Source organism: Mesoplodon mirus (genome assembly GCF_964341445.2).
Source record: "Mesoplodon mirus genome assembly, chromosome: 14".
NCBI classification, from domain to species: Eukaryota; Metazoa; Chordata; class Mammalia; order Artiodactyla; family Ziphiidae; genus Mesoplodon; species Mesoplodon mirus.
This window is the reverse complement of record NC_138990.1, coordinates 77,340,704-77,362,758: the sequence shown is the minus strand read 5'-3', so window position 1 is coordinate 77,362,758 and position 22,055 is coordinate 77,340,704. Positions and strand designations below refer to the sequence as shown.

General features: G+C 35.3%; 1 protein-coding gene across 5 annotated transcripts in view; it reads right to left on the bottom strand.

Annotated features, from left to right (window-relative positions):
* EHBP1 (EH domain binding protein 1) overlaps positions 1-22,055 on the bottom strand; it is a 500,368-nt gene that overhangs the window by 170,692 nt on the left and 307,621 nt on the right. For all 5 annotated transcript variants that reach the window (XM_082643305.1, XM_082643308.1, XM_082643304.1 and 2 more), the window contains 2 exons: positions 17,834-18,074; positions 6,409-6,598 (listed from right to left, as the gene is read on the bottom strand). In XM_082643305.1, the coding sequence (XP_082499431.1) occupies positions 6,409-6,598; positions 17,834-18,074 (431 nt within the window). The remainder of the gene's footprint in view (positions 1-6,408; positions 6,599-17,833; positions 18,075-22,055) is intronic.

Genomic DNA, 22,055 nt, shown 5'->3' with positions numbered 1-22,055 from the left:
TCATTATTTTTGGTACTTGCCCTTGTTTAATTTATTAGTAGAATGTCCAAACAAGTCACACTAAAATTACTGATTAGAAGTTTTTTTTAAAAAAACTTTTGTTTCTGTGCTAAGTTTGTTTTACATAAGGTCATTTGCTCTGATGCTAGGATCAGTCCCCTTTTCTTGACCATTTTATTTTATTTTATTTATTTATTTACAAAATTTAAGGAGGCGCTCATTTTCAGGTTCATGCATAACACTGTGAGTGTCCACTTATGAATCAGGCATCTATTGCCAAAATTTATGGAGACACTAACTCTGGGGTTTAAACAAGTGCCATGTTTACACTTGCATTACCCTGAGAGTTAGTGGCTCCTTAAATTATGCACCCTAGTTGCCTCTCTTGCCTCACCCTAGTCCTGGCCCTGCTGCGCACGCTGTTGTGGGTCTTTTCTTTCCTTTCTTTTTTTTTTTTTTGTTTGTTTCTTATTATTATGGAGTGAAATTTATCCAATACTGGGAACTGAGAAGGGTTCTATCATAGTTTGTATGAATCTGTTCAAATGCTCTAAATATATTCCTCTTCTTCATGCAGTAAAGTGTGAGCTAATCAGTGCTTCATTCACATTTATCATCAGTAATGTACCCTAAAGTGATCCTGCCAATATACATCAATAACACTCAATTTACCATTTATTGCTAACTCCTTAGCCTTTATAAAGCTTTTAGCAAACAAGCCAAACTGAGTCATTAACGTGCTCAAATTATTTACCTTATTCAGGTTCTTTTTCTATGTGGTGGCACTTTTTTTCCCAATCCTCAACTGGAAAACTGTAACAGGCACCTATTTAGTTACTCTGGAATATAGTGATATAAAAGACCAACCTTTCAAAATCACACTTAATTACTCTACAAAATTTGTTTCAAAAGGCAAGCACCCTAATCATGGTTTGTTTCTTTAAGCAAAATGTAACATTTTATCTCTTCCACTGAATACAGTCAGAAAAATCAAGAGGCAAATTCTGCAACTGAGCAGAAAGAAGTCTAGAAACAGTATGGTAGAATGCAAAAACAAAAAACAAAAACCACAAACAAAAAACCCAAGCTATCAAAAGTTGAATAGTATTCCCTTCAAAATCAGTTTACTACATTAACACAATGTTGTCTGAAAAGGTATGGTAGTTTTCAGAGCATAGAATTACTGGTGAGGTTATTGAGAAACTTTTTTTTTTTTTGGCACCTACAATGTCAATTCTAAAATATATTTAGACATGTGCACTGTAGGGCCTTGACTAGAGCAAGGCAAGAGAGGCTCCTGGGTCACAAAATTTAAGGAGACACTTCTTCACAAGGGGTGCAAATGAGACTCTGCATCTGCACCACCCTAAAAGTGAATGCCTCCTTAAATCTTATGCTCTAGGCACTGCCTTGCCTCAACTCTAATCTCAGCCCTGGTGCACAAATGGGGCAAATCTGACAAATGCACAGTAGCAGTAACCCACTTAAAAGCCCTTTGCAGGGCTTCCCTGGTGGCGCAGTGGTTGAGAGTCCGCCTGCCGATGCAGGGGACGCGGGTTCGTGCCCCGATCCCGGAAGATCCCGCATGCCGCGGAGCGGCTGGGCCCGCGAGCCATGGCCGCGGAGCCTGTGTGTCCGGAGCCTGTGCTCCGCAACGGGAGAGGCCACAGCAGTGAGAGGCCCGCGTACAGCAAAAAAAAAAAAAAAAAAAAAAAAAAAAAAAAAAAAAAAAGCCCTTTGCAGTCTGAAAGAACCAGCTGTATCTTCTACCTACAGTTCTGCAAAAATTTCCTTGTGTTTTCATAACAAGTTATCCTTTTTGCTTAAGAAAAAAAAAGTCAACAAAATGGCCTGTTTCTACTAGTCATAACCAAAAGAATACTAACCAATAAAACAGGTGATACATACAGCTGTGCCCTATTTATTCTGTATTATTGAGGAACAGGGTATTCTGGTAAGTAAGGTATTCCAGTAAATAAAAACTTTACAGGTAAGTTAAGCTTACCCTTATCTCACCCTCTGCAAGCTATCACTGAATGCAGTTTAGAATTTTATTTTATAAAGTATTGTATTCAATTAAGTTTTGATCTTCATCTTTTAAAGATTTTCTTTGGAAGATGTGAGGCATTTTCAACTTACATGTGAGGAAATTAATAGTTTGGTTGTGTGCTTATGGTATTTCAGCATGAATGGCCCATAGGCACCATTCTGCACAGTTTTGCACAGACAGAAATGGAGGTAAAGAACGTCCTAGAAGGAGGCCTTTATGTATAAAAACTGAAAAGGGTGTTTGCTTTCTGGTTTGAAATTGCTGGTCGAATCAATCAAGGACTACTGTGTGTAACTCTGACTTTGGTTTACCCTGGGCTTCTCACAGTTTCTGCAATCTGTACTCAAAAACATCCAAGTATAAAACTTGGGTCTCTACCAGCGCTTTCTAGAAAGAGGTAACAATACGAGTGAGGGCTTGAGTCACTTAGCTGGGTCTTGAGATATGAATGAGGTTTCCACTTTTAGAGATGGAGTAAGTGGACAGAAGTATCATGGTCAATCACTGGAGCTGTACTAATCAGGATCTTTGAGTGAGCCCTTCTCCACGTGACCAGGCTCATTTCATCATCAAATGTGCAGGGAGACTCCTCTCCATGTTATCATAAGCGTAACTGTAATTCTTGTGAATTCTTTATTGTCATTGATACTTGGCTGTTAATATTGTGATTTTTATGGAATTGGGTATACAGTGCTTAATATATACCTTTGCAGATGTATTTGGCAACAATTTCACTTATGTTCCTAAGCTCTTATAACCTGACTTGCACTTTATATTAAATTGCATGAATCATATCTAGGAGTTCAGAGTTATATACTTATTAACTTATATTCACAGTCAGTAAATGGTGCTCAGCCACCACTGAGCCTAATTTATCATTTTATTTTATTGCTTGCTTGTGCTCTGAATGTCAGGTTACTTCCCTAAATATTGGTCTTTTGTCCTAAGTTGTCTTAAGAAGTTTCATGGTCTTCTCATTTTACAAATGCAGAAATCAATGGTCTAAAGTGAGGAGTTTATGTCGATCTATAACAGTGAGGGGTCTTTAACTGCCTTTAGGGGGGTAGTTTGAATTTAATTTACAATACTGTAAATATTGTAAATAAAATTATCTCTGTTTAAATACTGGTCTTGGTTCTTTTTCATAAATTTTCTTAAAAATAAGTAGTTTCAGGTGACAGGTGGGGGAAATTAATCACCTGGCTAAGCGCTTGTTCTATGACACTGAATAGCCTCTGCAGTCAATTGCCATTGAGTTCAGTTTGGCATTTTGTTATCTAAAACAACTGTGATGTAAATATCCTTTTATTATTCAACTAAAATTGAGTCTGTTTTTTTTTTCAAAAGCTTTATTTGAACTATTGCCTCCTTTTCAGTTTACAAATAAGGAGAATAACTGACCAAGAAGCATACCTTTTTAAGCATCAGAACTCTAATTTTAATGGAAATATTTTTATGACACTTTCCTGCTTTCCTAAACAGAATATTGTATACAAAGCATAATAAGACTCTCATGTTGACTCAAGGTTGCCAAAATGGTCAGTTATCTTACTAAGCTTTAATACTGCAAAGTCTTAAGGACTACTTGGATATATATATAGGTCTATTCCTACGATGAATAAGCCCCATGCCACTGTGCTTTCTCAGCTGTCATTTATCTTTTATCACTGTCAGTATGCCATTGATTCTAACCTTCTTCCTTATCTCATACATAATTGTGTAGTTAGTAGCTTCCAATTTTTTTTTCTTTTTTGGTTTGGCAATGGTCCATTTTTTTTCAAATGAAATCTTACATAAATATAAAAAATTAAAAGATTTGTGCCATGGAAGTGGAACAGTGGGCCTAGTGACCTGCTGCTAAGCCTCTATACCTGGTTTCCAGTGCACAACACTGAGGTGTCTGATGGAACCCCAGGCCACCCCCAAACTAATACCACTGGTCAAACCTAAGAGTGACTTCCTCTACTCTGAAGGATGAATTTTTTGGGGGAAATGTCATCTGGTATCTTGCACAAAAGGCAACAACAAAAAAGATCCATGATCTCATTACTCAGTAACCTCTGAGTATAACAAACAAAAAGAAAAGAAAAACATTTATAAAGTTCAAAAATTTAAACACAGAAAGGTAAAAAAGGAAAAGAAATGGCTTCTTCAATCTTGTGCATACCCACCATTACACCAAGACCTTTCTCCTCAAAGGTAACCATTATTAAAAGGAAAAAAAAAAAAAAAAGTAACCACTATTAAGTTACTTGTGATTCCTTCCATAAGGTATGAGTGTGTATGTGTGTCTATATATATGTGTGAATAAAGCCTTTTAAATAAAACTTTATGCATACAGAAGCTATCATACTATACTCTGTTATGCACTTTGTTGTTTCATTTAATAATATATCAGCAATCTTTTTTTAAATTAATCTTTGACAGTTGTGTTTCACATAGTTGAGTTATCCAAACTAACTTCCAGATCAGCAGATTACTGTGGATATGACTGATTGTGTTTCTACTGTCTGTGTCTGAACATGATGAGGCATTTTCTAAGAGAAGCATGGTGGTAAAATGCTCAGCTTTCTCCATAAACATCATTTATTCCACAATGTGTCTACAATGGTACACTATCCTCAAAATAATACAAAAAATAGCTATGTTATACTTTACTACAACAGAACTTAATCACTGTGTGTAACCATGTTTCTATGGAAAAAAGAATGTAGAGTTCCAACTTGGAACTGGAAATACCTCTCTAGACATAGAACAGCACAATGGGAAACATGGGTTTTAGACTCAAAAGACCTCAATTTTAATCCTGGCACTGTCAATACTAGTTTTATCACTTTGAGCAAGTTACTTAACTAAAGTTCAGTTTCTCATATGTAAAAAGGAGATAATGGTATGTATTTCTCAGACTGTTGTGATCAAATGAAGTAATAGAACATTGCCTGGCACACAATAAAGTACTGTTAAGTCCCTTTCCAATCCCCTATAAAGGGATGAGGATTTCATGATTAGCTTAAACTCCAATGGACTACAGAAGGGGGATGGGGCAGGGAGTAGGCAACAGAGCAGAGATTCAGGAAAACAAGGGACAGGTGTAGGCATTCTTGATGGTTAGAATGATTAAAGCTCCTACATAGCTTCTTGATTCTGACTAATGCCTCAGTTACTGTCTTTATTTTTGCTGTCATGGGTATAGGAATTGACCCTCTCCTTTGCTTTATGTTTCTACTATCTGCTGCTTTCATTTACAGACCCCACCTCCACTTTCCCTAGACAACAGCAAGACAGAATTTAGTCCTAATTGCTCCTCCTAAAGTTTCACACAGTTAAAAAACAGCTGGTATAAAAACACACCTGTAGACTGACTTCTAGAATGGCAGAGTGAGGACCTCAGTGAACTCACTCTCCCTCTGAAACAACGAAAATAAAAGCAAACAAATAAACTATTTCAGAACTCTGGCATTTAATGAAAGCCACAGAATGAACTATAAAATCCAAGAGGAACTACTGAAATTTGATGCCCTTGAGAAAAGCAGCAGCCCAGGCACCTGAGGTGGAATATGGTCCAGATAGCGCATAATTAATGGAAATGCCAGTTCCAATCCTGTCTACTGGCTGGGGAACCCGTGATCTTTATCCCTCTGAGGTCAAGTTCATTTCATTTCCCCCCTACCTGTGAGAATTAAATAATGTTATATGGTGACAACACCAACAACAAAACACTCATGAGTATGGTCATGAGTTATTTACTTTAAAAAACTTGCTAAATCCAACATCTCTACCTTACACATGAAAGATATACTATTTGCAGTCAAACCATTTAAAAGCTTTAAACTTTGTTTCAACACTGTGCTTCACCTTTCCATGAAGTTATTATCCATTAATATTTCTAAAAAAGAATGACAATAAGGCAAAAACTATAATCTGACATAAACCAAAATGACAATACCAATATTCTTTGGCAAAGCATTTCTCTGCACTGAGCCTCAACCTTTCTAGTACGTTTATCAAAAGATGATTTCCACGTCTTCCTCTGTATTACAGTAAGCTGTTTCTCATGCCTAGATGTTTTAAAGTATCCTTTCTTCAAAGCACCAATGCTACAATCATAATGCCTTTCTTCCTCTGATTTCAAGACAGCATTTTAAAAACAAATCTTAACCCAAACTATCCAATCCATACTGTACCATAAATTTATAGACTTCCAAATGTATATACAATGTTGCAGTATAATGGATTTACTTATATTTTACTTTTATATCATCAAAAATAGCTAATAATGACTTTTCTTAATTTGAATTAAATTGCATGGGGAAAGCAAGCAAACACTAATACATGTTTTACTAAGATTAAACTCCTACCTTAGGAGAAGTGGAGAGATCTCTTCCTGCAGACATAACTGTGTTTTCATTTACTCCTCCTGTCTTTGGTGAGATGGCTGGTGGGGCCGGGACTTTTCTTTTTACTCTCCTTTCAGTTTCCAGTTCTTGAACTGGACTTACCAAATTATTTGGAGGAGGAGTTGGTTTAGGTTCATAAAAAGGATTTGATCTAAATGAAAGAACAATTATTGTTAAATGTCTCTATAAAAGTAGTTTACTCCCAATTAAAATACCATAATATTTTCATTTATAAAACTAGAACATACTGAAAATGATAAGGAAAAACCCAAACCAATGATAACTTACAATCTGGAAACAGGCACTCTCAATCTTTTGTTTTGTTAATCATTAACAGTAAAACTTTCCCTTTTAAAAGTATTTTTAAATCTTTAAAATACAAAGTCATACTCAGCTCTGCTATATACAGACCCTTGGGAAAATGTTTGTAATAAGACTAAATCCTACATATTCTCCACACCCACAGAAAAGGAAATAAGATGAGAAAGCATTGATTTTTTTTTTTTATGCTCCCTCACCAAACTTTTTTTTTCTTGAATTTCTTCTCTTCCTCTGTGTTAAATTCCCTTCCCATTAGGGACCATCTTTTAGAAGTTCATTCAGTGAGGTTCCTTTTTTGTTTGCGGTATGCGGGCCTCTCACTGTTGTGGCCTCTTCCATTGCGGAGCACAGGCTCCGGACGTGCAGGCTCAGCGGCCACGGCTCACGGGCCCAACCGCTCCGCGGCAGCATGTGGGATCTTCCCGGGCTGGGGCACGAACCCAAGTCCCCTGCATCGGCAGGCGGACTCTCAACCACTGCGCCACCAGGGAAGGCCCAGTGAGGTTCCTTTAATAGCAAATTCTTCCAGGCATTGAAAATGTCTTCATTTCAGTCTCATACTTAAATGATAGTTTAGCTGGGTAGTTTATTCTAGTTGTTAGTTAACTCATCTCAGCACTTTGAAATATTAGCCCCCTGTTGGTTTAATATTGCTCTTTTGTAAGTTATCTTTTGACTCTAGTTGCTGCCTAAGATTAAGATCTCTTTATTTCTGGTTTTGAGCAATCTTACTAGAACATGTCTAAGTGTGTATTTCTTTTAAGTTTATCCTGTTCCAGAGTCCTTGAATCTCCTGTGTCTGGAGATTCATGTGTTTCACTAGTTCTGAAAAATTATCAGCCATTATATTTTTGATAGCCTCTTCTTTATTTTCTCTATTCTCTTCTCTAGAAAATCATATTAAATATATGTTGAATTACCTCTCTCCTTCATATTTTTACAAGTTTTTATTCCTCCTGTACTACATTCTGGATAATTCCTTCACATCTATAATCCAGTTAACTTCTTCACTTTTCAACTGTGTCTAATTAATTTAATGTTCAATTCTCCATGAATTTTTAATTTCATAAGCATATTTCTTCATATGGTTGTGTGTATAATACCTTAGGTACAAAAGATCTGAGTCATTAATCATTTATACATATTTATTTTATAGTCTCTATCTGATAAATCTATCATTTGAATTCCTTGGATTTATAATCCTTGTGTTTCTTTTGTCTCCTGACTCTTTCTCTTAGTAAACTATTTCCTTGTGTATTTTGTAATTCTAGATTGTGAGTTCAGGACTTGATCTGAGGAAATCTTGTGTAGTTGCTGGGAGTCCCTCTGTTCAGAGTGTTTCATGCTTGCATTTGCCAAGCAGTTTAGGAGCCACTTTATTTCTCACTTTCTTGGCTTGGGGGTTCCCAGATCATCCTGCCAGCATAGCGTCAAATGCACATGAAGGTAGGCCTATGCTTATAACTTCTTAGGGAAGTCTTTTTTTTTCTCTACCTGAGCCTAGCCCAGGCAGAAAATCTTCCTTGTTAACTCCCTTTATGAGTAGATATTTTTCTAGTTACTTATCCGTAAACACAAGTATCTGGTGTTTATGATGATTATTCTTCCTGTTACACAGTAATAAACTTTTATTCTGGCTATTATTTGTTTGTTGCATTTTTTCCCCCAACACCAGTCTGTTCCCTAGAATTCAATATCTCTATGCACAGTAACAAGAGAATTTCTGAGTCTGCAAAGCTAAGAACCAGATCACCCAAACATAATAATTATACCAAGGGAACTCCACTTAGTTATATAAAGTCTGTACTGGTGATAGCCTTCTGTGTTCAGTTATGCATGTTCTTTTAACTGTAACAGTACCAGATTCGTTTAGAACCCATAACGAAGTATCTGCATCTCTGCCTAAAGTCAGACAGCTCTCACAAGACTCAGGGGACCAAGTGTATCTAGACCAGAGAGGGGAAATATACCATACTTGTGATGTCACTCTCACTCTGTACTCATTTCAATAGTTAGTGTCTTGTGACTCCTTCCCACTGAGCTGGGGATATAGCCTCAGAATCTCTCTCACCTCTGCTCAGGACTTGCAGAGTTATTTTTCAAACTCTAAGAGTAGTTCAAAGGGAGGTAAAAATAAAGAAATGGGCTAAAAAAAATTTTTTTAACTCTAAAACTTAGAAAAGAAAAAAATCTCCCCTCTCTCCCTCAAAACTTATTATTTGCTTAACTGATGTTAAATGTTTCAGTACTGAACAAACCCACTACAATCTAACTGAATTAACTGAATCATGTGAACTATTTGGGTGATATTTTAAAAACTTATTCCTGGTTACACCTCTCTATAACAAATTTCCACAGTAGTTTGTAAGACGGTAGCTGCTACAATATTCATTATTAATTTGTCATATAAGTATGGTTAGTTTTTTAAAAAACTTAAAAGTGTTAGAGGATAGATACTTCTATTACAAAAGGATCTGTGCTTAACAGAGAAAAAAATGACAGAATTCCTTATACAGGCAATTTTTTCAGTGCGCTTTATATAACTGAATTTACAATACTAAGTTGCATGAAACTTTTATAAAACTTATCTGGCATGTATAACAAAGATATCTAGATACCGTCCTTTTTCTTCATGTCTCTCTGCCTCCCTCTAACCACCTGAATATTGGTATTCTTTATATATTGAAGGTAAATGCAAGTAGAAAAGCTCAGATAAACTAATTTCCCAAGTTGGTTCCTGAGGCTCATAATACTAGAAACATAACAAAATGGACATTTTCTTGAAACAATTAGAGCTGTGTTTCTCAATCCATTTTACAGTATGACATGTAGTAAAAATGAAATTTGTATGCTATGCTAGAGTGAACATAGGAAGCTGCTGGAAATTGAAGGTACCAAGGACTCCAGCTGCCCCAGACCATGCCTGACAGCCAAGAATACTAGGGAAATCAGTATCTCTGCAGGCCTGCAAGCCACCTGTGAGACAACAGTGTTCTAGGCACCACTGGTTAGGTACTAAATCATAATAAGGACAAGAAGCCTCTACTTACAAGGGCTTTAAATGATCCTCTATCTAGATCAGAGATTTCTAACTAAAACTTAATTTCCTACTCTCTAAGAGTGAACCGGATATACTTCCATGTATATGAAATATCCAAAACAGTCAAATCCATATAGACAGAAGGTAAATTAGTAGTTTTCAGGAGATGGGGAAAAGGATTAATTGGAACTAACTACTAATATATATGGGATTTCTTTTTGGGGTGACAAAAATGTTCTGAAATTAGAGAGTGATAATGGTTGCAAAACAGTGAACAAACTAAAAACCACTGAAGTGTACACTTTACAGTGTGGCATTTTATGCTATGTGATGTATATCTCAATTTTAAAAGTGCTATTTTAAAAAGAGTAAATAGGAATAGTACATATATGTGATTATGAACAGTACTCCCTTCTCTGTAATGACAAGAATTATATAATTTCTGATATATACATTAAAAAAATACTTAAACAGTAAGAAAAAATTATTTAAGGAATTAGCATAACTTCCACATTCTGTTATCATCTATGATCTGAATAATCTGTTTCAAGGCTTCTTACATCACTCTGAATAAACAAGAATTATTTTTATTCTTATACTGTACACTTGAGTAATAGATTAGTTATATCATTAATTCACTGTGAACTAAAAACTCATCAGTTATGTTAAGTGGAAAACTGGACGGAATAACTTTAAATGACATTATTCATTGTTTAAAAATATAATTAATCCAAGAAAAAGAATTACAGAAAGAAAAACTAAAGTTGATTAGAAACAGTACTCTCAAACATAGTGAAGCAAGGGTGGAACAAAATCTGTAGTCTTTTCCTCTCAAGTTGAAAACTTATTTTTCTTTGAAAAAACAATTCAAATGTATTAAAATGAGTGTGTAGCTTCCCTGAATAAAATTCAATGACAATTTTCCTTGAGAAACTGACACACAACCATACTAGAAATGATTTCACGCTGGACCTCAAAAGTCACTTCATAAATGTTTTGAAAAATATTATTGCCCTATCAGTTTTCATTTTTGCTACATAACCAGAATGGCTGAACTAACCCCCAAACACGAGAAAACTGAGCAACGCATACAGTTGCTAAGTGTAAAGGACACACGCTAAAAGCCCTGAAGGGCGTACACTTTCTCCTCGGAGCTGATGGATAATGCTGAGTTTCTGAAGGTTGTTTTAGAACATCAAAGAACACAGCACTATTTACTTGTGAGAGTTTTATGTTAGAGGATCCAGGAAGAGTTTGGTAATGGAAGATGAGTCATATAGGCTTTTCACTTGATGAAAGGTCATAAGTTTATTACTGAAGTAAGAACAAATTCTGGAAGATTTCTGCTACTTAAGTTGGACCTACAAACTTTTGGAGAAAAAGATGAGAAATACCAAGTAAGTAGTTAACACAGAGTTCTTCCTGGACATTAGCTGATGAGCAATCTTTAGAATTTATGGATGCATTCCTTCAAAAAAGTTGAGTGTTTATAGACTACCTCTGGTAACCTCAGATGATTGAGCAGTTTAGAATGCTCTTTATTCACGGGAAACTTTGTAAAGGCTAAGACTTTCATGTGGAAAAAAGAATGGTCAAAAGGAAACACCTAGTCATTCTGATTTTAGTTTTTATTAAGGCATTTTAAAAGTTTAAGCAAACATTGGATGTCTCTTTAATTTGTTAATAGGAGAGAGGAGGGTGTGTGTATGTTGTGTAATATTCATGTCTCTTGGAATGACTGAATGTTTGTATTTAAAGTTTGCATTTACATTCAAATACTCTAGGTGTGTGGCTATTACTCAGCACCTACACCACCCATGAGAAATTTTATTTTGATCACACATTAGCTATTTCAAAGAAAACAAATATACGTGGATGGATCTAGAGACTGTCATACAGAGTGAAGTCAGAAAGAGAAAAACAAATATCGTATATTAACGCATATATGTGGAACCTAGAAAAATGGTACAGATGAACCGGTTTGCAGGGCAGAAATTGAGACACATGTAGAGAACAGATGTACGGACTCCAAGGGGGGAAAGTGGCGGGGGGGTGGGGGTGGGGGTGTGATGAATTGGGCGATTGGGATTGACATGTATACACTGATGTGTATAAAATGGATGACTAATAAGAACCTGCTGTATAAAAAAATAAATAAAACAAAATTAAAAAAAAAAGAAAATATAACAACTTTAGCAAGAGTAGAGCAAACTTTTTCAACCCCTGTATAGTTATTAATTAGTATTGAGATCTCAACCTGGGTTTGGAATCAGATGATTATTATGATGTAATCCCCATACTTATAGGAAGTTAGAACGTTTTTAGGTTTTATCAAAACCTAGCCATGTCCATGAAAGCATGTAGCACATGTGAGAGTAATTAGCCATGTGTTGTAAAATGAGGAAAGGTTGAAAAATGCAGTTCTAGAGCAGCAGAAAACAAGTCAACTACCTCATTCTTTCAAACAAGTCTTTCAAATATTTGAACTTGGTTATTATAGTTTCCTTAAACCATGTCTTTTCTAAGTCAAATAGTACCTGTGCCCTCAATCACTGCTCATTTGATGTGGTTTCGGGACATTTTAATGACTCTGTTGCTATACTGTTAACGCTCTGAATCATCAATCCCCCTTTTAAAGTGCAGTACCTAGAACTAAAATACTGCTCAAAATGGGAGTTGACCAATGCACAGGAGAGGGAGGACATTTCTCCCTTCACACAAAGCAACTGCTCCCAACTTTCATACATCAAAGGAGCCTTTTTATTATTCCCCTCTCAACCCATACATTCCATATTTTGAAAGATTTTCCTACAACACTGCATTTTGAAAGAAATAACTATTTTCCCCAAGATCTAAATAATGTTAATATGATAAAATTCAGTATTTCCAAGGAAAGCAAAGCCCATATAGCCTCACTGCAAGTAAACATATAATTGTTATTTAGCTTTTAAAAATTGTTAAATATTCTGTAGATCTCCCCTGTTACACATCAATTATTTTCAACAAACAGACCTAAAAGCCCAAGAATTCCAGGCTGGGAATCGCTCATGTGACACAGTATTTCTGTTAATAAAGTTAAACCTTGCTGTGGTTTTCTTTTTTTTTAACAGCTTTATGTACATACAATACAGTAAATGGCACATATTTAAAAAGTATAACTTGATGAGTTTTCTACATATGTATACAAGCGTGAAACCATCAGTACGATCAAGACTACAAACATTTCCAGTTCTCCAAAAGTTTCCTTGTATCCCTTTTAATCCATATCTCCCTCCACCTCCAATCTCAGGCAACTATGCATCTGCCTTCTCTCAAAACAGACTGTATTTTCTAGAGTTTTAGATAAAGGATAGCATACAGTATATACTCTTTTTTGGTCTGGCTTCTTTCACTCCGCATAATAATTTTTAGATCGATCCATGCAGTTATATGTATCCATAGTTTGTTTTTTATTACTGAGTAGTATTCCACTGTATGTATACACCACAATTTGCTTATCTATTTTCCTACTGATGGACACTGGGGTTATTCCCATATCTTGCTATTATGATAAATAAAGCTGTTAAAATATTCATGCACAAATCTTTTTGTGGACATATGCATTGATTTCTCTTGGGTAAATGCCTAGAATTAGAATGGAATTAAAGAATTAAAAGAATTAAACTCTAGGTCAACAGGTATATGTTTAACTTTTTAAGAAACTGCCGAATTGTTTTCTAAAATAGTTCACCATTTAGAACTTTGAGAGTTCTGAGAGTACCAGTGGCTCCATGTCCGACAGTATTTGGTGTAGTAAGTCTTTAAAATTTTAGCAATTCAAGTTGGTGTGTAGTGATATCTTATATGGTTTTAATTTGCATTTCCTTGATGACTAAGATGTTGGGCACCTTTTGGTGTACACATTGGCCATTCTTACATCTTCTTTTGTGAAATGTCTGTTCAAATCTTTTCCCTCTTTAAAAAAGAAAGTTTGTCATTATTGAGTTAAAGAGTTCTTTACATATTCTTGATAGAAGTCTTGCCAAGGGGCTTCCCTGGTGGCTCAGTGGTTGAGAGTCCGCCTGGACACGGGTTTGTGCCCTGGTCCGGGAAGATCCCATATCCCACATGCCGCGGAGTGGCTAGGCCCGTGAGCCATGGCCGCTGAGCCTGTGCGTCCGGAGCCTGTGCTCCGCAAGGGGAGAGGCCACAACAGTGAGAGGCCCACGTACCGCAAAAAAAAAAAAAAAAGAAGTATTGCCAGATAGGTGTTTTGCAAAGAATTTTAGCCAAACTGTGGCATGCCTTTCCATTTTCATAAGTGTCTTTTAAAGAGAAAAAGGTTTAATTTTGAAGAAGTCCAAATTATAATTTTTTTCCTTTGACTCTGTGTTTTTTGCATTCTGTTCAAGAAATTTTTGCCTACCCCAAGTTCACTAAGATTTTTCTCCTATGCTTCCTTCTAAAAGTTCCAGGGTTTTAGCTTTCACTTTTAGGTGTATGATCTATTTTTAGCTAAATTTTGCATTTGTTATGAGGTAAGGACTGTAGTTCTTCTTTTCTGGAGGGGTGGGGGGATATAGACCTTTAGTTGTTCTGGCACCATTTGTTGTAAAGATTATCCTTGCCTGACTTCCTGTGCTACTTTTGTCAAAAATCAATTGGCAATATATGTGTGGATCTACTTCTAGACTTTCATATTCTCTTTCATTTAACTATATGTTTACTTTAAGCCAATACCATGATGTCTTGGTTAATGAGTCTTGAAACTGGAGAGCTAAGTCCTCCAACTTTGTTCTTTGTTTTGAAACTTTGTTTCAAAATGGTTTTGGCTATTCTAGGTCCATTGTATTTCTACATACATTTTAGAATTAGCTTTATCAATTATTACCAAAAAAATACTCCAAATTTTTGATTGGGATAGCACTGAATCTACAGATCAATCTGAATCCATGGCTGTAATATTTCTTTCCATTGTTTTCTTTCAGTAACCTTTTGCTGTTTTCAGCATACAGGTATTGCATTGCACATCTTTGTTCAAATTTATCCTTGAGTTTTGGTTTGTTTGTTTGTTTTTTGGATGCTTTTGTATATGGTATTTTAGAGTTTTCTATTTCTGATAGTTAATTGTTACCATTGAGAAATACATCTGAATTTGTATACTGATCTTGTATCCTATAACCTTGCTAAATTTACTTTTTAGTTCTAGTAGACTTTTTAGAGATTCCTTATGACTTTCTACATAAATAATTATGTCATCTGTGAAAAAAAAATAATATTGTATATCTTCAAATAACATGTATAAGAAGCTTAAAATAGTATTTTTCAATTTCCCCATGCTCAGCCTTTGTATGACTACTGTCATATGTTTTACTTATACCCCTGTTCCCAAACCCAGAATATATTATTATTTAAACTTTAAAGTCAATTATCTTTTAAAGAGATTTTAAAAAATAAGATGTATTTTATATATACTATTTATTTGCCATTTCCTGTGCTCTTCATTCCTTTGTGCAGATCCAAATTTCAAAGTAGTGTCATTTTTCTCCTGCCTGAAGGACTTCTTTGTAATATTTTTTGCAAAGCAAGTCTGATAATTATGAATTATCTCAGTTTGTGCATGTCTGGAAATGTCCATTGCTTAGACTTTTTTTTTTTTGGCTGGAAATAAAAAGTTGTGTTGGCAGGTTTTTTTCTTTCAGTACTTATATACCACCCCACTATCTTGTGACTTGAATTGTTTTTGTTGAGAAGCCTGGCAGTAGTTTTTTTCATTATTCCTGTGGTTCATTTTGGGGTTCATTCAGCTTCTTAGACCTGTAGGTTTATATATTTTGTTAATTGCTAAAACTTTTAGCCATTATTTCCTCAAATATTTTTTCTGTTCCCTTATCTTCTTTCCTCTCCTTTTGGAATTCCAGTTACACTTACGTTAGATTGCTTGAAGTTGTCCCACTGATCCTCTGTTCATTTTTTTCCCCTTTATGTTTGTTTTTTTAAAATAAATAAATAAATTTATTTATTTATTTATTTATTTTTGGCTGCGTTGGGTCCTTGTTGCTGCGCACAGGCTTTCTTTTAGGTGCGGCGAGCGGGGGCTATCCTTTGTTGCGGTGCCTGGGCTTCTCATTGCGGTGGCTTCTCCTGTTGCGAACACGGGCTCTAGGCGCATGGGCTCAGTAGTTGTGGCTTGAGGGCTCTAGAGCGCAGGCTCAGTAGCTGTAGCACACGGGCTCAGTTGTGCCGAGGCACGTGGGATCTTTCCAGACCAGGGCTCAAACCCATGTCCCCTGCATTGGCAGGCAGATTCCCAACCACTGCACCACCAGGGAAGCCCCGCCCCCGCCTTTATGTTTTAATCTGGAGTTTCTATTGCAAAGTCTTTAGGTTCACTAATACTTCCTTCCTTAATCCCATCCAGTGTATTTTTTTTAATCAGATTCTGTATATTTCATCTTTATAAACTGAATTTGGACTTTTTTTTTGTCTTGCATGCTCATGCTTTCTTCCACCTTCTTAAATATCTGGCGTATATTTATATAATAGTTAAATTACCACACTTGTCCATTAATTCCATCATCTGTACCATTTCTGCATCCCTATCTAAGGACTGACTTTCCTCCTCATTATTAGTCAGATCTTCCTGCTTCTTTACATGCCTGATAAATTTCTGATTGGCTGTCAGACATTGTGAATTTTATGTTTTGGAAGCTTGATTTTTTGGTATTCCTTTTAATATTTGGGGGCTTTGTGTGGGATAGTTACATGGAATCATTTTGGTTCTTTTGAGCTCTGCTTTTAATCTTTGCTGGGAAGGCCCAGAACAGCCTTTAGTCTCGGGCTTTTCCCCGATACTGGCACAATACCCTTCTGAGGACTCAACTTGATGTCCCATGTGTTAGGAAGTCTTTCCTCTCTGGCTGTTGGAAACCCAAACTATTCTTAATCCTGGGTGAACTCCAAGGATTGTTCTAATTGTTTGTCCTCAATAAGTTCCTCATATGCGTACTCTGATCAGTACTCAGCTAAAGACTCAAGAGAAACCTTTTACAGATCTCTGAAACTCTTTATGAATAGGCTGTTCCTCTCTGAAACTCTGTCCAGAAGTTCTAGCCACCTCAGTACCTCCAAAGTCCAAACTCTGCCTCCTCAATGCAGGGAGATTCTGGGGTATTTGGGTTCTCTCTCCCTGAATTGCAGTTGGAAATTGTCTCCCATAAATAAAGCTTGGACAAATGTAGGGCTCATTCTTCGTTTCTTTTCTCTCAGGGATCCTGTGCTATTTGTGTCCAATGTCTGAAAACTGTTGTTTCATATATTTTATTCAGTTTTTTACTTGTGTAAGACAGAAGCTATATCTAGTCTATGCTACTCCAGCATGGCTGGAAGTTTTACTGTTACTTTTTAAACATACTTAGGGCCACAGTCTGCGGCTACATGGGTTGCAATGTGCAACTCCAGAATACAATGTGAACATTGTATTCCTCCTATCCCCAATTTAGATTTGAGTAAAACAGAAACCCTAATCACACTGACTATTAATATACTAAGCTTGTGGTTAATAAACCTCTCATTTGGGTAAGAATAATGACTCAAATGCAGATAATTCCTAATTTATAAATGTCATGATCTCATTGTTTGGCATTTGAATAAATCTTCTCATCAAATCAATATCATAAATTATTATTTGGTTCCCACAATAGACCCATAACATAACTGAAGTGTAATGCCTTCAGTAATCGATTAAAAACACCTAAGTACCATTTATAACATGGTTGCTGTGGGAAGACACAACTGGAATTCTAACCAGAGATTCCAGGAACGTGCTTCCTTCATTTGTTAGTTTAGGGTGCACACATAATCATATGGAAGAGGGTGGGAGAATGAGGGTCAAGACTATTAAAATTTGGATAGGGGATGAGATAGATACTAACACGTAAACTATATATTAACATAGGGACAAACCTCTTTTTACCCATCTAAAGGTATATTACAGAAAGATCTCTTTAGTTAAAATATGATGATAGCAAAATGAAGTGTACTTACTCATCCAACTCCTCTTCTTCAGCTTTAGAACTATCAGCATAGAGATATTTGCTCATGTCCACCGGTCTTATATTTTTTCTTTTTGTAGACTGGGGAGGAGAATCCTTTATAGTTACAAAGGTCTCTGGCTCATCAAATGGGTTCAAATACTGTGGAGTCTGTACCTCTTTAAAGGGATTATAGCTCTCATTATAAAAGGATTCTTCTGGTTTTTTAGGTGAAACTGTTTCAGTGATTTGTTCTATAAAATAATAGCAAAAGATGAATTAAATCAAATTAATACTATCTGATATTTTCTTATATATTTAGTGTTTTCAAAAATACTCAATCTTGAATTAATAAACTCTATGGGGTTGAAAGAGTGAAGATCAATAATACATTTTATGAAATTGAGTTATTTGTAGTGAGGTGGATGGACCTAGAATCTGTCATACAAAGTAAAGTAAGTCAGAAAGAGAAAAACAAATACTATATGCTAACACATATATATGGAATCTAAAAAAAAAAAAAAATGGCCCTGAAGAACCTAGGGACAGGACAGAAATAAAGATGCAGACAGAGAGAATGGACTTGAGGACACAGGGAGGGGGAAGGGTAAGCTGGGATGAAGTGAGAGAGTGGCATGGACTTATATACAGTACCAAATGTAAAACAGATAGCTAGTGGGAAGCAGCCGCATAGCACAGGGAGATCAGCTTGGTGCTTTGTGACCACCTAGAGGGGTGGGATAGGGAGGGTGGGAGGGAGACGCAAGAGGGAGGAGATATGAGGATATATGTATATGTATAGCTGATTCACTTTGTTATAAAGCAGAAACTAACACACCATTGTAAAGTAATTATACTCCAATAAAGATGTTTTTAAAAAAAACACACAAAATTGTCAAAAAAAAAAAGTTTTAGAGGGTCTAAGTCCAGAAGATGTGATATCTAAGATCTTTGTCTACTTCTCCAGGAACAATGCTCTTCAAAATAGCATCTTTGAATTGTTAATGCCCTTGGAATCTCTATTAATGTTGGCATTATGGTATACCAATTTTGGAAATTTTAACCTTCTTAGAGGTACAATATTCTATTATTGCTTAATTTATTTCACTATACTAGCTTGACGTCTCAAACTGATATATAAATTTCTGTTTTTAAAAGAACATAAAATGCATTAAATTTTGGAATAGTCTTTGGTAGTTTACACAAGCAGAGACCACTTAGGAATCTGAAAATTCATTCTGGATATATAAAAAATACATCATATATCACTGAATTTGTTTTTGTAAAGTCTTCAAAGAGTAGGTTTCTGTACACTACAAGTCCTTAAATCTTTAGAGCTTTTAATGGGCTTTTCAACATAATTCATATCCAATGAATATCTTATTTAATAAAGTAAAGGAATAACAAGAATTCTGAAGTTGAAAGAGCCACATTAAAATCATACTGAGAAGCAGATAGATGTGTTCCACTAAATTCTAAGTTTTACTATTTCAAATTTCAATTTGAAAACAAAGGTACTCTTAAAAATAAAACTCTGGCTTTACAGCACAAAAAGCACTACAACAGTGTCATGTCCTCCAACAATACTTATGGAGTGCTTAGTACCAGGCTTTTTCTTTTACTTTTATGTTTATTAATATTTTAAAACAAAAATGAGGCAGAGTTCCATGGTGGTCCAGTGGTTAGGACTCTGTGCTTTCACTGCTGTGGGCCAGGGTTCAATCCCTGGTCAGGGAACTAAGATCCCTAAGCCATGTGGAGAGGCCAAAAAAAAAAAAAAAAAACAAAAAACCAACAAAAAACTGGAATGTATAATAAAACTGTTTAAAATTTGTATTTTACTAATATAAATATTTAACCAAATTGGAAAAAAGTTTCAAAAAGCTGATAATCACAGAACAGTTCAAAAGTAATTTTAATTATGCCAAGCAACTCTAACAAAATACTCTAGGAGGAGAAGGCAGAAAATCAGTTTTAAAATCTTCAAGAAAAATAACTGTTTTATAAGTGACATTTCAAACAATTTAATCCAATTATTAAAAAAATCTCTTGATTGACATATATTTATGATTTTTATATTTTAGAGTCAAACTACTTTTACTTATACTTTAGACATTAGCCCAGAAAACTTATATTGTCTTTATACTGAAAAAATAAATAAAACAAAATAACTCTGAATTGAAATTCTGTACACCATGGTGAAGCACTTATAAAGTATGAAAGAGAATTCATAACATCATGATAAATCAACATTGAAATGAATTTAAATACAGCCTATGCTAGAGAAGAGACTCAGTAACTGTATCTTTTGTCAGACCAGGATAACACTCAAACACCACTATAATCTTTATGATAATCTAAATGAAGCATTATATTTTCTCTGTAGGAGAAGAGACTACAGAGTTTTTACCTATTCAATTTTTTTATTAACAAATACCAAGTCTTAAATGCTTAAGAAATTGATAAAACCTGTCAATGGAAATAAGATTTTTATTTTTACTTTCAGGTAGAGGATTACAAAAATTGATCCAAGCAATTTCATCAGTTACAAAACCAAAAGCAAGAAAGTATTCAAACTATAGAGCAAGATTTGAAGATGACAGAATAGCAACAAAGGAGAGTTTAAGATGAGACTATTTCATATAAAAGCTAACAAATACATTTAGTAACTTTCTAAACGGGTCACTGAAGCACAGAATGTCATGAATCTAACTAGGAGGAGAACTGAAATTGTAAAAGCAAACAAAAACAAAAACCATCTAAACAACTGTAACACATTTTTTTCTTTCTTAACTACTTTTGTTACTTGAGGATGCATGTTTTTAATCAATAAAAATTAATTATTTCTAGAAAAATGAGTGTTCTTCTAATAGAAAATACTTATTCTAAAGTCTCCAAGAACTATATATTTAAAGAGAATACTGGTTGTCAAGTTTTTTCTTAGCTCTATAGGCACGATTAAAGTTTCTGAATCAGGTTGGCTAACCTCGCTTAACCTCGCCAAAATAGAAATACAATATATATGTTATCTGCTACTCCTTTCTATACCTCAGAAAATACACACATATATTTTTTAAAATTACTTATTTGATTTTGAAATGAAAAGCTCAAATACTCATATCTCAAAGTATTTTGGTAATTTTTTTTTAACTCAGTGTACTCAGATGTATTTAGTATGCAATTGAGAAGCTTTGTGGTCAAAAGAAGACACTTGATTAGCAATCTTAGTTCCAACTCCACCTCCATTTACCTAAAGTTCTTCAAATCACTTAATTCCTCTGGGCCTCAGCTCCTTAATCTATGAAAAGAGGCAGCTGAACCAGATTACTTCTAAAATGTACTGTAACCACTAAGATTTAAAATATGTTAAAATAAAATAGGTCACAGAGCTTCCCTGGTAGAGTAGTAGTTAAGAATCTGCCTGCCAATGCAGGGGACATGGGTTCGACCCCTGGTCCAGGAAGATCCCACATGCTGCAGAGCAACTAAGCCCACGCACCACAACTACTGAGCCCGTGCACTACAACTACTGAGCCCGCGCCTACAGCCCATGCTCCGCAACAAGAGAAGCCACCGAAATGAGAAGCTCATGCACTGCAACGAAGAGTAACCCCTGCTCGCTGCAACTAGAGAAAGCCCACGCACAGCAACAAAGACCCAATGCAGCCAAAAATAAATAAATAAATAAAATAATTTAAAAAATAATAAAATAAAATAGGTCACAAAAAAATAAAATCTCATTAATCTAAACTTACTAATTTAGAATTTGGTAAGAAGGGAGAAAGTAATGGAAGTTCTTCTCCTTCCATTACTTTCATAAGTGGATTATGAAATGATATTGCACAAATAGAGTGAATCCTTAAGTTGAAACCTCACTTTTCACCATGACAGGCAGTAGCAAAATTCTTTAAAGCTCATGAAGATTTCATAAGAGCAGTATAAAAGATGTAAACAGGGGTTAATCATTCTTGCATTTACTTTGAGCAAACAGAGTTTAATTAAACAGAGGTCTCCTTCAACAGCTCTTTTCTAAGCTTTAATAGTTTGAAACTACTTGATAAGAAAAATGACTCAGGAAAAAAATACATGGTTTTATTTCTTACATGTTGTATATATGACAGGAGTGGTCCTCAATCTTCTTTCTGTTCTGTGACATTCACATGCACAATTTACTTTCGTTACTAAGAGTAATTCTCAGCCAGAGACAGGGATTTGGGAGTGGAGGGGCTCATCAC